The sequence below is a fragment of the Mercenaria mercenaria genome, chromosome 3 (assembly GCF_021730395.1).
Source record: "Mercenaria mercenaria strain notata chromosome 3, MADL_Memer_1, whole genome shotgun sequence".
Lineage (NCBI taxonomy): Eukaryota > Metazoa > Mollusca > Bivalvia > Venerida > Veneridae > Mercenaria > Mercenaria mercenaria.
The window spans coordinates 64,159,218-64,174,323 of NC_069363.1; the positions used below are offsets into that span (position 1 = coordinate 64,159,218).

Below are 15,106 nucleotides of genomic sequence, written 5' to 3' on the forward strand. Positions count from 1 at the left end.
CCATAGAGGGCATTAGTACTTAAGTTTCACACAGTATATATCACTTTGTCGGCAGAAATAGTAGAGGAAGATAAAATAGTTCAAACCCTGCTTTTACCTACAGAGGGCAACAGTACTCAAGTCATTTCATAAGCATGTGTCACTTTGTTGGCAGTAATAGTAGAGGAAGATAAAATAGTCCAAACCTTTCTAGCCCATAGAGGGCAATAGTAATTGAGTTGCACACAGTATGTATCACTTGTGATAGCAGTAATGATAGAGAATCAGTCGACTTTGTAAATGTGCATTCAGTCTGAAACTAGCATGGTACGGCTCCTTGTGTAGGAGGAGATTAGGTGAAGGTATATTTTGGCTTATTTGAATATTCGTTCCAATCCCTAATATTTATCCTTTGGTATATGTCCTTTGGCAAGATTTTCAGATAGCATTTAGGGCCTCGATGGTCTAGTGGTTAAGGTCACACACTTATGCAATGCCCGTCTGTTGTGGGTTCGAAAACACATGTAAAGAAACCATCCAACTTGCATATGAAAAGTTGGTATTCAGGTGCCTGCCCTTGCCTGAAATAAGTTTCAGAGGGTCACCTGGGGTCTTCCTCCATGTTTAAAAGCTATGACCTAAAATTGTTTGGCTATGACTTAACCTTTAGCCTTTAGCGGCAAGTGATTCTGCCTTTGTGACCAGTGCAGACCAAGATCAGCGCTGTTCAGTCAGTAAATTTTCAGTGAACACCCCTTTGATAAACAAGTGGTACAGCCCTAATTGAATGATGGACCAATCCATTTTAGAAATTTAGCAGAATAAAGGTTAAAATCAAAAAAAAAAAAAACAGTATCATAAATGTAAGAATTGTAGTTCAGAGAGAACAGCTTAACCATTTATTTAGTAAAAGTACATCGTAAACACTACATGTACATAATCTGATGTTTCGGTCATTGCGAAATTGATGGTGTTTCATTATTATGCTTATACTTGGACACTATCTTGTTTAGTATTATTGTTAGTAAATATCTGTGATTTTAACAGATATACTTTTAAACTGCTATGTTTTTACTATTTTCCAGATAAAGATTTTGTAGAAGATGCCATTCCAGATTCTAAACACAAAAAACGACGGAAGTCTAAATCCACGGCACGTAGATTCAAATTTTCCGCGTGTTCCCAGTCTTGATATTTATTTAAAATTAGCATATCAATTTTGAACCAGAATGTGTATTGACAAATACATGGATTATGAAGATATTGGCTGCCATATGACCACAGAAAAGACTTTACAAGATGTTATAACTCTGGAAGGAGATCGAGAAAAATGAATTAGTCATGCAAACATATAGTTGACTGTCTATGCCAAGTTACTTAAGTAGCTAATTATTAATCTATACTTACTGGAAGTATGTGACATCATTAATATGTTAATTTATTCAAGATTGTTTACATAGACTGTGAGACTGAGATTAAAACATTCTACCATCAAACATGCTGGACCTGGTTTGACCTGGATTCCTGCAAAGGACCCACAGCCAGTAGAAGTGTATGGACTTGATGCAAACCTGAATACCTAAATAAACTGTAGACAGAAGAGATGAAGCGTGTGAGAAAACAGACACATTATGATGGATAGTACTGCCTGTCTCATGGATATAACCTTGTTTCAGCCTGGTACCTGGCAGTATGCAGAGCTCCCCTGGCGTCTCAAAAACATTTGCCACAGTTTTTAAAACTGGAATACCTACCAGTTGTGGATCAGGTTATTTCTGGATATTGTTGAAATTTGACTAATTTGCTACATTATAGTTTGTTGATTTCTAAATTGTTCTGCTGCTTAAAAAGTTGTCATTTGCGCGCCCCCAGAGAAATAACTGTGGCCCAGCCACATTTAGCAAGAGTAAATTGCCGTTCTAGCAAACGTAGAGGACCAGAACTACACAGCATATCTTGAACAGGCGGTTGGAGAGAGCCTGTCTTTTTATATGAATGTCAACACGCATAATGACTGGATATCTCTCTGTGAACTTAGTGCTGAAACCAAAGTAGCCTAAATACAATCTTTTTCCATATGTTGTACGGTAATGAGTGCCTGCTAGTTGTATACATGTTGTGAAGTAATTGTGACAGAGATGGACAAAATCCACCTTCCCCGCCTTCCTCTTCATTTCTTTCATAGCAGAAAACACAAAATACATACTTGTTAATTACTTGTAGATCCAACATGTATTACACCATTACTTATTCAGTTTAGAAAAAGAAATTCGGGGGTATGGGATTTTGGTATTGTGTAGCTTTCAGCAACAGTATTTCAGTATTTATGGGAGTGAATTAAATTGTGCTTTTATTTATTCTTTTTATTGCTTCTTACAATTAGTTCCTATTTCTTGGGAGTTTTATTTAGTTCTCTTCCCCCCCTCCCCTCACACTTTTTGTTTAACTTTTATCGGTTAAAGATCATCCACTGAAGTTACAGATAGGTAACATTTATAAGTTCATGCTTCAAGGAGATACCCCAAGAAAAGCATTCTAACTGCAGCTATGATCATGTGCAATGTTGATATGACCTTTGAACTTTTTAGCTCGACTATTCGAAGAATAGTCTAGCTATTCTACTCACCCTGGCGTCGGCGTCACACCTTGGTTAAGTTTTTGCATGCAAGTACATACAGCCATCAATTAAAGGCATATAGCTTTGAAACTTATTTTTTCTTTTTCTAGGTCAATAACCAACCTCTCTGGGACAAGTCCCATAACTCTGACATGTATTTTGAGCAAATTATGCCCCCTTTTGGACTTAGAAAATTTTGGTTAAAGTTTTACATGCAAGTTACTATCTCCAAAACTAATGCAGATATTGATTTGAAACTTCACATGTGTCTTCGGGGTTATAAAACTAGTTAATAGCAGCAAGTCCCATAACTCTGACTTTCATTTTGGCCAAATTATGCCCCCTTTTGGACTTAGAAAATTCTGGTTAAAGTTTTGCATGCAAGTACATACAGCTATTTCTAAAAGGCATATAGATTTGAAACTTATTTTTTCTTTTTCTAGATCAATTACCAACCTCACTGGGTCAAGACCCATAACTCTGACATGTATTTTTAGCAAATTATGCCCCCTTTTAGACTTAGAAAATTTTGGTTAAAGTTTTACATGCAAGTTATTATCTCCAAAACTAATGCAGATATTGATTTGAAACTTCACATGTGCCTTAGGGGTTATAAAACTAGTTGATAGCAGCAAGTCCCATAACTCTGACCTTCATTTTGGCCAAATTATGCCCCCTTTTGGACTTAGCAAATTCTGGTTAAAGTTTTGCGTGCAAGTACATACAGCTATTACTAAAAGGCATATAGATTTGAAACTTATTTTTTCTTTTTCTAGATCAATTACCAACCTCACTGGATCAAGTTCCATAACTCTGACATGTTTTTTGAGCAAATTATGCCCCCTTTTAGACTTAGAAAATTTTGGTTAAAGTTTTACATGCAAGTTATTATCTCCAAAACTAATGCAGATATTGAATTGAAACTTCACATGTGCCTTAGGGGTTATAAAACTAGTTGATAGCAGCAAGTCCCATAACTGATATGCATTTTGGTCAAATTATTCCCCTTTTTGAACTTAAAACTCTTTTGATATTTAACCTTTTTAGGTAATATTTTCCTGCCTCTGGGACAATATTTCGAATAGTCGAGCTTGGCTGTCTTACGGACAGCTCTTGTTTATATTTTCGTTATCATTTGATACAAGTCATGTTTATGCTTGTTGTCGGGGCATTGTAAGTTGAATGATCTGATAGTGTGGAACTTGCAATTTTTGGGGCGATAGTACACTGTAGTTGGGATTAAGTGCTGTTATACTGACTGGTGCATGAACGATGTAAATTTTTGTCTTGTAATGAATAAGTTGACAGAATGACCATGTGTAAATGTAACAAAATTGTTAGCTAAACAGAGCTAAAGATGTTCAAGCTACGCTTCTATCATTAATCAGCATCCGTAAATCCCTAAGTCTATTCACATTTTTCTTCAGACAATATATCTTGAAACCATTGAATTCAGCAAGTTTTGTCCTTACATGGTCCTCGTGCATAACAGTTTTGCTTTGTTGCTGGTGGAGAACTAAAAGAATCCTTGTAAACTACTAGTCTGATTATTAACCAGGTTTTCGTTAAAAACCTGAGTTATTAGATTGGGGTATGTCGTTGGTCAGGCGGGCGGGCGGCGTCAAACTGGTGTTTCCGGGTTTCCGGTCAATAACTTAACTTAGGAATGAGCTATCATGATGAAACTTGTTGTATAGAAAACTTATATAAAGTTGTAGCTTGGGATTGATTTTGGGGTTTCTGGGATCTAGGTCAAGGTCATTGTTACTAAAAATAGGGTTCAGGTTAGGTTAGGGTTAGGGTTAGGTTAGGGTTGTGCTTTAAAGTGGTGCACTGTGATTCAGTATACCTTTTTATTTTTATGAAAAGTGTTGAAAACCTGGTTTCGTGGCATTGCCGCGTTTCTTGTAGAAATTATTTTATTGAAAATTTCCATTGGAGATCCTCTGCCAAGATTGTTTAGATTATTCTGATTCATCAAAAACATTAAGTCACCAGGGGTTATTGCACGTTTTGCAGCTTGAAGTGACTTTATACCAGGAGTGTTCATATTATTATGATTTGTCTAAAAACATAGTTGCCAGAGCTACATAAGCTGAATATAGAAAATCTTTATATAGTGTCTACTAAACCACAGATATAACTTTACCAAAATGTTTCTTTGGTGACCCTCTACTTGTTGTCAAACAAACACATTGCCTGCGGGATTTATCTGGTTTTCTCTATATAGAGCTATGGAAAACTTAAAAACAAATTCTCAGGCCAGTTTTCAAAAGTAATCTTGTTTGAACCTTTGGTGAGTAGATGTTTGATCGTTTCATGAAGTAAAAGGAATACAAAAGTATACAAGATTTAAATGGACACTCTAAGATACTTTCATTGATTAGTAATAATTAAAGACAAAGTGATGCAGTGTTACAGACAGAATTTATTCATAAAAGCAGTGTTTAAAATATATAATACCGGAAAGCTGTCTGCATATTTTAGTCATATCACCTAAGATTGTATTAATTTGTTATGTTTGATGTTTAAAGAACTGATACTGTGATGTACAAACCTTAGGGCAGTTTCTTAGTCTTGTTAATGAGTGTGAGTTATACACTTCAGTGATAAGTTTTTGTATATAAATGGTTATGACAAATGAGCAGCGCCATGAGAAAACCAACATAGCGGCTTTGCGACCAGCATAGATCCAGACCAGCCTGCGCATCTGTGTAGTCTGGTCAGGATCCATGCTGTTTGCCAACGGTTTCTGTAATTGCAATAGGCTTTGAAAGCAAACAGCATGGATCCTGACCAGACTGTGCGGATGCCCAGGCTGGTCTGGATCCATGCTGGTTGCAAACGCATTATGTTGGTTTTCTCATGGTGCGGCTCAAAAATAAACAAAATGTCTTGACTTGAGACAGTTCATAATAAAATGGTGTTGTCCGTCCATTGAAACTTTTAAAGTGAACTTGATCCATCACCTTACTGAGAAAATTATCGGCCAAAGAAGAAATGTGAGTGCAATTTCATACTTGAAAAGGTACTTGTGGAAAGCATATAAGTACTGATACATTATCCAGTAATGCAGTGTAGGTTTAGGGTTACATACCTGGTATCTGAAAAAATTGTTTAGACATTAAACCCAATGAAGGTACAATTTACGGTAAAGTTTTCTTTATCCCAGCTATTTCAAAAGTGCTTATTAACTTATATCGATTTTTGTTTTTCCACTTTCAAAGTGAAATTGTGTGTAACCGTGATCTTGAGTGGTCAATATTTACTGTTAATACGGTTTGAATTATCCATAGTCAACGAAAACAGGAAAAGCCACTGGAAATGCAGCTGCATTGTCCGTAGTCAAAACAAACAGCAACTGTATTGAAGTATCTTTAAGAGTCTGAAGTATTTGTATCTTGAAGTAGTCAGTCTTTCACAGATTGATAAATTTACGCAAAACATAAACAGAAGCACACATGTATTACGTTATGCACACTTGTGTAAGATGTATACCATTGTTTTACAGTAGTGCTTAATTTTTATCTTAATTTGCAAACAGATACTTTTTTATCATGCAGCAGATTGCAGTTTTCTGATCGAGCAGAGTTAAATTCATGGCATTTTGAAAGGCTTAGATTTTTGTTTGATAATATCTGACATGTAGATAGAATTGGAATTTGGCAACTGTGATACATTATTGTAGTGTCAGATTTAATTGAAAGTATCAGTTGATCTGAATTTAAATATTTTTAGAAGTGTTTTTTCCCCCCAAATTAAACACGTTGATAAACTCATTTTTACTGATTAGTTTATTAAACTAACATTTTTAAGGTCACATTACATTCATAATTTAATAGGGATTTTTTCATAGTTACAGTAGGGGAAAAGTAGTTAAACTGTTGCCTTGTATGAAGAAAGTATTGCAGATTACTCCAAATTTGAAATGAATTATTGTAGTAAACTTGCCATAGCATTCTTGTTTTTTACCAACTGGTTATTAATATGTAACAGTTCTTCAGAAAACTGTTAACAAATATAAAGTTTAAAGACATACTTGAATTTGAAGTTTAATGTTGTGATTTTGAAATGCTAATGTTATTGACAATTATTGAACAAACACAGTGTAATACTATCCAACAGTCGTGTCTTGTAATATATCTGTGATGAAAGAAAAGATTTTTGTATGAAATTATGATTTGACAGTGTTACAGTGACCTGGCCTCGTGTTCACAAAACATTTTTCGGTCTCAGCTGAGTTTAAGTTTGAAATTTTGATATCAATTTTACTAAAACTTCAAGGTTAAATCCAACTGAGACAGACCATTAATACTGAATAGCCACATGAAAATAGTTATTAACTTAAAATTTAGTTTTAAACATGCTATTTTGATATCAATGACAAATAAAGTTTCATTATCAAGCTGAAAATGTTTTGTGAACATGGGGCCTGAAAAGCATTTTGCTTTTTTCTTTTGATGATTTTTTAAGACTTGGGACAAAGCTAGTTTTCACTTTTGTAATCAGCAATAATACAATAGAGTATTTTGTAATTTAGTAAAATGTTCGGCTTTTTGATTACCGGTATTTGTTTATATAAGAATAAGTACTGTTATATAATGGAATATTCCAAACACTTGTTTGGTTTGGAAGTGTGGATGCAGTTTCATTCTTTTTAACCTTTTACCCTGCTAAATTTCTAAAATGGACTGGTCCATCATTCAGTTTGGGCAGTACCACTTATTATTCAAAGGATTGTTCACTGAATAGCGAACAGTGCAGACCATGCAGGCTGATCTTGGTCTGCACTGGTCACAAAGGAAAAATCATTTGCGGCCAGCAGGCTTAAGGTTAAGACATAGTTTAAGTCATGAAAACAGTGTTTCATGTTCAGTACATTTTATATATTCAGAATATTATGTGAACATACTCGAGTTTCAGAGGTGATAGCTGCATTTCTGTTATAGTAAATTTACTGGATTTGATCACTCTAATCTTGAATATTGCTGTAACCAAGTACCTGGACCAGGAGGTTTTAATTGCCTTTGTATATGCAGGAGCCACAGTGAATTGAGTATTAAACTGGAAAGCAACGGTGAATTGAGTATTAAATTGGAAAGCAATAAAGCATTTGATTATTCCGCGATGCTGGTGCAGAGATTTTTATTAGTGTCAAATCAACATTGTAGGGACATGAAAGTAAATTTTATATTTTATAATATCTTGATAGTCGGATACAAGCTTCATTGATTGCATTAGTATATAATAGTGAGTGTCTTGGTACACCATTTTTTGGCTTTTTTATAATAGTTTTGTGTTGCCGAGTGTTAATGCCATGTTGATGTTGTCAGGTGACAGTTTGTGTGAGGTTTTCTATGTTACTAGTACTTAATCAAGTTCAGTTATACATACACTCTCCTCACCAAGGTGGCTTGGAATATTTTGTTAACTACATAACCGGTGTACTATTCACTGTCTACACAAGGAATGGCTCTGTCATAGTAAACCAATATCAGATCCTAAATCTTAAAAAGACTTTGCCTTTAATGTCATGGCTGAACAGGGCCTATTTCATTCAGTAACAAAACATAATTTGAATTAAACATTGCATTTTCTTTTGTGTTCAGAAGTATAGTTAAAAAAAGTAGTTTTTTGTTCCTCCAAAAGCTGGATAAGTAGCCATATGACCAAAAAAAACCAAAAAAAAAACCAAAAGAAGCCAAAATAACCATTATCATGCTAGACAATGATTTTTTCTGCCTTTGCAACCAGTGTAGATCTTGATCAGCCTGCACATTTGTGCAGTTAGATCAAGATCTGCACTGTTTGTCATTGTCAGTATCTTTTTGGTAAGCACCCCTTTTAACAGTTAATGGTAGTATCCAAATTGAAAGTTGGACAAGTTCATTATAGAAATTTAGCGAGGTAAGGGTTAAGGAGAATGTATGTATGATTGGACTAGATGTATCTCTGCTGCAGGTGAGAGGTTTATTTATTGATATGCAAATGTAACAAAAAACTTGCAAATCCTTTTAATGATAAGTATTGATCCATATAACCATTTAATCATCCTGGGTGACTGTTATATAGAGACACCATAAAGACATAGGTAAGGATAGGTAGACCTGGTGTAGTTAGTTGTGGACCATACACTATACAGGGAAGCAGGATTTTTTTTAGATATTAGTATTCAGCTGTAGGTTTATGTATAAAGGGCTTGAAAGAAAACAGATGAGACACCTTTAGCCTGCTATATTTCTACAATGGACTGGTCCAATATTCAGTTTGGGCAGTACCATTTATTATTTGAAGGGGTGTTCACTGAAAATTTACTGACTGAATAGCGAACAGATGTGCAGGCTGATCTTGGTCTGCACTGGTCGCAAAGGTAGAATCACTCGCCGCCAGCAGGCTAAAGGTTAAGAGCATTAGGGCATTTTATTTTATGTTAAAAATAGGAAAAACAGCTGTCCAAAAAAAGCTATGCACATCTATATGGTTAGAAAAGTGCACAACTTTTATAGTCAGTGATAAAAGGAGGTAATAAAAAAAACCCCAATGAATTCAATAATACTTTTACTAAGGTTATCATATACTAAATGCTATGTCAAATGTTTTAGGTAACAATTATTGAAAATAGAAAATGTGGATGCCACATTATTAGCCATTATGACCCTTTAACGTAAAACAGTTTTCTGTCAAGCCCTTTATATTATGAATATTAACAAATGATACCTCATTCATTTACGCACAATTTTAAAATGACATCACTTAGTGTTCTTAGTAGTACTCGAGAACTGAACGAAAAAGTAACGTGATTCGTTCACTTAATAACAAAATACGAATTTTCCGTTCATCCCTCATAACATACCATGTGATCATCTTGTAACTAAATGTGGTCATAACCAGTCAACAAGTTTATCATAAGCCATTAATATCCACGGTAAAATCATGAGCTGATTGTAACTGTAACCTTTTGAACTAGGATTTGTTTGAAGGCATTAGTAGTTATTGTTTATATTGTATCATATAGTGTAATGCCAAATGAGCCGCACCATGAGAAAACCAACATAGTGCATTTGCGACCAGCATGGATCCAGACCAGCCTGCGCATCCACGCAGTCTGGTCAGGATCCATGCTGTTCGCTTTCAAAGTCTGTTGCAATTAGAGAAACCGGTCTGGATCCATGCTGGTCGCAAATGAACTATGTTGGTTTTCTCATGGCGCGGCTCAAATGTTCATCTCCTCTACATATATTAAGTTCTGCATACAAGTTATTATTATTCCATTAATTATGTTCTTGTTAATGTGCACATTATGTATTGTTATTATTGAAAAAAAAATTACTAAAGTCATGGAATTTTTATTCTTGTCTTTGTTATCTCTGTTGTACCCTGCTTAACTTGCTGAGAGAATGCAGCACTCGGCCTGCAAATGTGATTATGATATAATAGAAGCATTTGAGATGAAATACCAGTAGTCAGAGATATGATTTAATATTTGCCAAGTGTCAAGCTGGATGAATCGGTCTTCCAAGGTAAATCGCCCAGTGAGCAACTGCAATATATTGGAATTTCCTATACTTCTATTGTTAAATTTCATATTTATTTGCAAGGCATGGTTCCGTCAATTAGAATAACATATTACTGTGCCCAATCAGAACGTAACTCTTGGGTTTATAGTATGATTTGGCGGAGTATGAAACCACAGAGGTGGTACATATCTTATGCAGACTAAACCTGCTTAGTCCTCTAAAGTTCACAACAGTTACTGCTAAACAAAACTGGTATAGGAGGATGTCTAGCCAGCAAGAGAGCACGTCCTCCCTAGCTCATACCCTGCCAAATCCTACTAACCCAAACTAGGCCCTGGGGACCTGCTCTGCAGCAACTTCAACTAGGAATCCCACATCAGGTAGTAACAGCAGCATCGGCAAAAGTGTAAACAACCTTGCACTTGTCTCCAGCTCTGCCAGCAGACTTGTTACAGAGGGCACGAACAATAAGCGCCTCGGAAAACAGTGAAACTGAAACTATTCCAAAGTAGGAGTGGGACGATTACTCGGTTAATCGGATCTGATTCGATTACTTAGTGAAATCGGTTTCAATTTTGCAAAACCGCTAGTCGCTTTCAAACAAAAATCATCGCGAATCGTACTTTATCTTTGTACATTTCTTTGACCAACCCATAGACCCGCAATATATTTCCGATAAAACACATGAATCAACATAATCAGTAGTCTCGGATTTGCCTGTTATGATAAATTCAAAATGAAATACACCAAAATGTGACTTATTAATTATCACACTGCTTGTAAACGATAAATTTCGCAAGTTCCTGTTGAAGTCAGCTCCTGGAAGTACCTTGATACGGTCGTCAGGAAAGAAAACAGCATTTTCAATATGGCGGCCGATTAACCGGTTCGATTCGATTTCATACAAATGATTAACCGGTTTAAAAATTTTGAAATCGTCCCAGCCCTATTCCAAAGATGAGAATAACCTTACAACTGATGACTTTTAACAAAGAAGCAATATAGATCCTTAGTAAATATGTAGAGTCTTGAGGCAATGAAGACTACTTATATGGTACAATATCAAATTGATGAGATCATACATTGTGATCCAGAGACCGAATAAAAGAAGCTAAAATTATGTCTAGTCAGTACGTAAAGACATAAACTGTTCTGTGTGAAAACATTATTGCTAACTTACAATTTGCCGAGACATCCAAGTTGATTAGATAATCAGAGTTTAAAGAACTTGTCTTATGAATGGTTAATTTCTCCATCCATATTACTTTATTTAAAAAAAAAATACAATAGAAAAAAGAAACATTAACAGTTGTAAAATGTTTTGTTCCTGTCTGGATTGTATAATATGTAAAAATATCTTATTACATTTCCTATTGTTTCCCACTGTAAAAGCAGATTTCTGGCCTGCAGTTGGTGTACAGACACTAAATAGGAAAATGGCACAAAAAAAATGGTAGTAAAAGTGGTTTAAAATAGTTCTCAATGATTTTTCTTCTGTAGAGCTGTTTTCCTTATTTTCTTTGCAATATTTTGCTGAAATCACATGTGATGTATGCTTGACATGTAGGATGCATTTTCATAATGGAATAATAACATGACAGAATGTGTCCTTGAATCTTAGGTCATACACCACCATTACAATTCAGGGTCTCATTAGCAGTTTGTGTTTGACTTAAAATATTTTTCTTGCATCAAACAAGGTCCCCACTTTCTTTTTGATTTTCATTCAGCACTGAGAATATTCTTCAAGAAAATGTAAGTTACAGAAATTTAAAATGGGTCCTGATGTGTGCTGCAGCCATTGGAAAATTGTCAGTTTTATATAGAATAAAGAATGAATGAAAGAAACAAAACTTTATCACACATGTCACAGGGTACGAAATACACTGCTAGTAAAAAGAGGGTCATCGTATTAAAATTAAATTTTATTCAGTATTTCGGCATCTTTCACAGGATGAAATGAGCAATTATGTATCAGTAAGAGACATATTTGTCAATCTAGAACAAATGTCTGTTGCTTTCTCTTTATTGTTTTCTAGTTTTGCAATCCGAGATCCAAACTGAATGGCTCTCTTTGCCAACACTGCTGTTTGGTGTAAACCCAGTTCTGTTGCACTCATTCTGAGTAGTAACTTCTCACCTAGTCCACGTGGAAGGTTAAGATCAGCCTGCAAGATAAGGTCAAATTTATTTTGATCAAAATCTTATTTCCTTTAATAAAACATAACTTTGAGGATACACCCTTTAACTATTTTTGTAGGTTAAAACTTATATAGCAAGTCAAATTACTCTTATGAAATGGATATCTGACTGTTGAACAAAATGCATTTATTTTCATGCAATTCATGGCTGCCTTAAAGCACTTCTTTACACAAGAAGCACTGTGGTGCTTGAGGGGAGGGACTTGGTGTGGTCTTTGAAGACTTTGCAGCACATTCTTGTGACATGTATTTTTTTTCTCTCTCTCAGAACTTTTGCCTTAGTAAGTTATACAAATCAGCATAAAAATACTTATATTTAAGATTTTTCTGTTTTTTTCTGGAAAGCTAAATGATTTTCTATCAATTCAGCCATGAACTTCACACCACACCTGAATCATTATCTTACTTACTTCAGTAAGGAAATAAATCTATATATCAAGCTTTCTGTGAAAAAAACTTGTTTTCAAATCGTTCTTATACAGATTGCATGTAATATATTTGCATGAATTGAAATAGGTATTGCTGAAAGCAATATGTCAAATTTCCCTACTTATCGAAATCTCTCAAGTGTATTTTAAAGCTTTGAGGGAATGGTGGCGGGGCCCTTAAGAGGGGAACCACTAAAATGGGAAAAAATTGTGTTGTGATAAAAGCAGTGTTTTTCATAAATATGTTACAATAAAAATGATTTAAAAACACATTGTCTCATGTTTTAAATGGTACAGTCTACTTGATCAAGTACATCTAGAAAGGGTTTTGTTGGTTGGGATGTGAAAAAAATTTTTTTTTTTTTTTTGGAGGGGAATATTTTTCAGAAATAGCGGGAAAAAACACACACTTTTTTGACAGGGGAATGGGGCCGAATTTCGGCCCCAAAAACGGCCTTAAAAAGCACCGAGTCTCCCATATACTTTTTGAAATTTTGAAAAGACAAACATTCCCTCTGCTACTTTTTACAGAAAACCAGACATATAACTGATAAAGCAACATCAATTCTTGCATATTAGGCAGGGTTTTCCTGTGTTTTTGCCGTTGCTGGAAAAACTCGTCTTACATGCCGGGGTGTAAGATTACTCACTTGCTGCAACATATGAATAAATGTGTAAATTCATATGCTACTACATCAAAATAGTGCTTAAAAGAAAAGCAATTGTTTTTATTTATTTATTCTATTTTTGAAGAATACGGTAAGCAAGAAAAAGAATCTATCACTGGTAGAAAGTGCTGATGGAAATATCTGGCTCTTGGGTAACTGTTTGCAGTAACGAGGCTCTGCCAAGTAGACAGTTACCCAAGAGCCAGTAATTTTCATCTGCATCTTCAACCAATGAGAGATACTTATATTATTTGAAGCAGTTCATCATTACTTACCTTCACATGGAGTGGTAGAGAACTAAGGAACTTAACAACTCTCTCATCAAGAAAAGGAAATCTTGATTCCTTGCCATGATCAGTTATTATCCTGAAATATAACACGATTAGGTACACAGAACTGCAGCTACACTTGTATTACATACTTAAATAAATACAACCATCTAAAATTAAACATTTACTTATTTCACAGAATTTTAGAAATAGAAAATATCTTTCCACATATGAATTAGATGTCCTCAAAAGAAATTCTTGTATCATCAATACATGCACAATGTCACTGATATTGCAATACGTTTTGTTTGAATCTGGGCATGCAGGGATACTGAGAAACAATATCGTATATCATAAGGAAGTGATCAAAGGTATACCGAGGAAAATGGAGGGGAAAAAAATGGTAGTCGCATAATGGCGGATTCAAATAGTTCTATTTTTTTTTTGCTCTGTTGAGCTGTATTCCTTATTTTTTTTTCACTTTTTTGCTGAAATCAGGAAAGATCTATGTCTGACATTTAGAAAGCATTTCCATAGAGAAATGATAGCATGACAGAATTTGTCATGGAATCTTAGGTCATACACCACCACTACAATTTTGGGTCTCAATTTTTAGCTGATTTTGCAGTTTGTGTGTTTGTCTGAAAATATTTTTCTTGCATCAAACCTTTTTCCCACTTTCGATTTTTATTCAAAACCGACAATATTCTTCAAGAAAGTAAAAGTTACAGACATTTAAAATGGGTCCTAGCCATTGGAAATTTGTCAGTTTTATATAGAATAAAGAAGTGTGTTCATGCTTAAAGGGAAAATGACTAAGAAGGCAGGGAGTGGAATGGGTATGTCATTTTCTGTGATCTCCTAAAACAAAAGCCGTCTCCACTCTCACTAAAATCAATCCCCATGTAAGGCTCAATAATAACAGATGCAGTAGTAAAGAAGACACAGTAAAAATAAAAACCCTGCCACGAAATTTTCTAGCAAACACTGTCGAAAATATCTGATCCAAGTGACTTAGGCTTTTTGGGTATTTGGTACTAAAGAATGTCCGTCCAATACTAAGACCAATCATTATGTGAGGTTTGATGATTACTGAGACAGTAGTTAAAAAGGCTATAGTTAAATTGAAAAGCTTGCCAAAAAACTTCAACCAATACTGTTACAATATATGACCCCAATGATCTTGACTTTTTGGGTATCTTGTACTAAAAGGTGTCTGTCCCTTAACAAGAGGTTTGATAACAATAGAGATAGTAATTAAGAATGTATAACTAAACTGTTGATAGTTACTGTACTAATGAATGTATAACTAAACTGTTGACAGTATTTAAGAATGTTTAATAAACTGTTGTTAGTAATTAAGAATGTATAACTAAACTGCTGATAGTAATTAAGAATGAATAACTAAACTGCTGATAGTACTGAAG

At 34.8% G+C, this 15,106-nt stretch overlaps 2 protein-coding genes across 4 annotated transcripts in view; one reads left to right on the forward strand and one right to left on the reverse strand.

Moving 5' to 3' along the window:
• The window catches only part of LOC123524524 (serine/threonine-protein kinase stk11-like), a 29,001-nt gene extending 19,056 nt beyond the window's left edge, over nucleotides 1-9,945 (forward strand). Inside the window, exon 9 of the mRNA XM_045302771.2 lies at nucleotides 1,065-9,945. Within this exon, the coding sequence (XP_045158706.2) occupies nucleotides 1,065-1,171 (107 nt within the window). The 3' untranslated portion in view covers nucleotides 1,172-9,945. The remainder of the gene's footprint in view (nucleotides 1-1,064) is intronic.
• Nucleotides 9,946-12,020: 2,075 nt separating this feature from the next.
• Nucleotides 12,021-15,106, reverse strand: part of LOC123524523 (asparagine synthetase domain-containing protein 1-like) — a 40,287-nt gene continuing 37,201 nt past the window's right edge. For all 3 annotated transcript variants that reach the window (XM_045302770.2, XM_045302769.2, XM_053538746.1), the window contains exons 14-15: nucleotides 13,686-13,776; nucleotides 12,021-12,281 (exon numbers count right to left, since the gene is read on the reverse strand). In XM_045302770.2, the coding sequence (XP_045158705.2) occupies nucleotides 12,081-12,281; nucleotides 13,686-13,776 (292 nt within the window). In that variant the 3' untranslated portion in view covers nucleotides 12,021-12,080. The remainder of the gene's footprint in view (nucleotides 12,282-13,685; nucleotides 13,777-15,106) is intronic.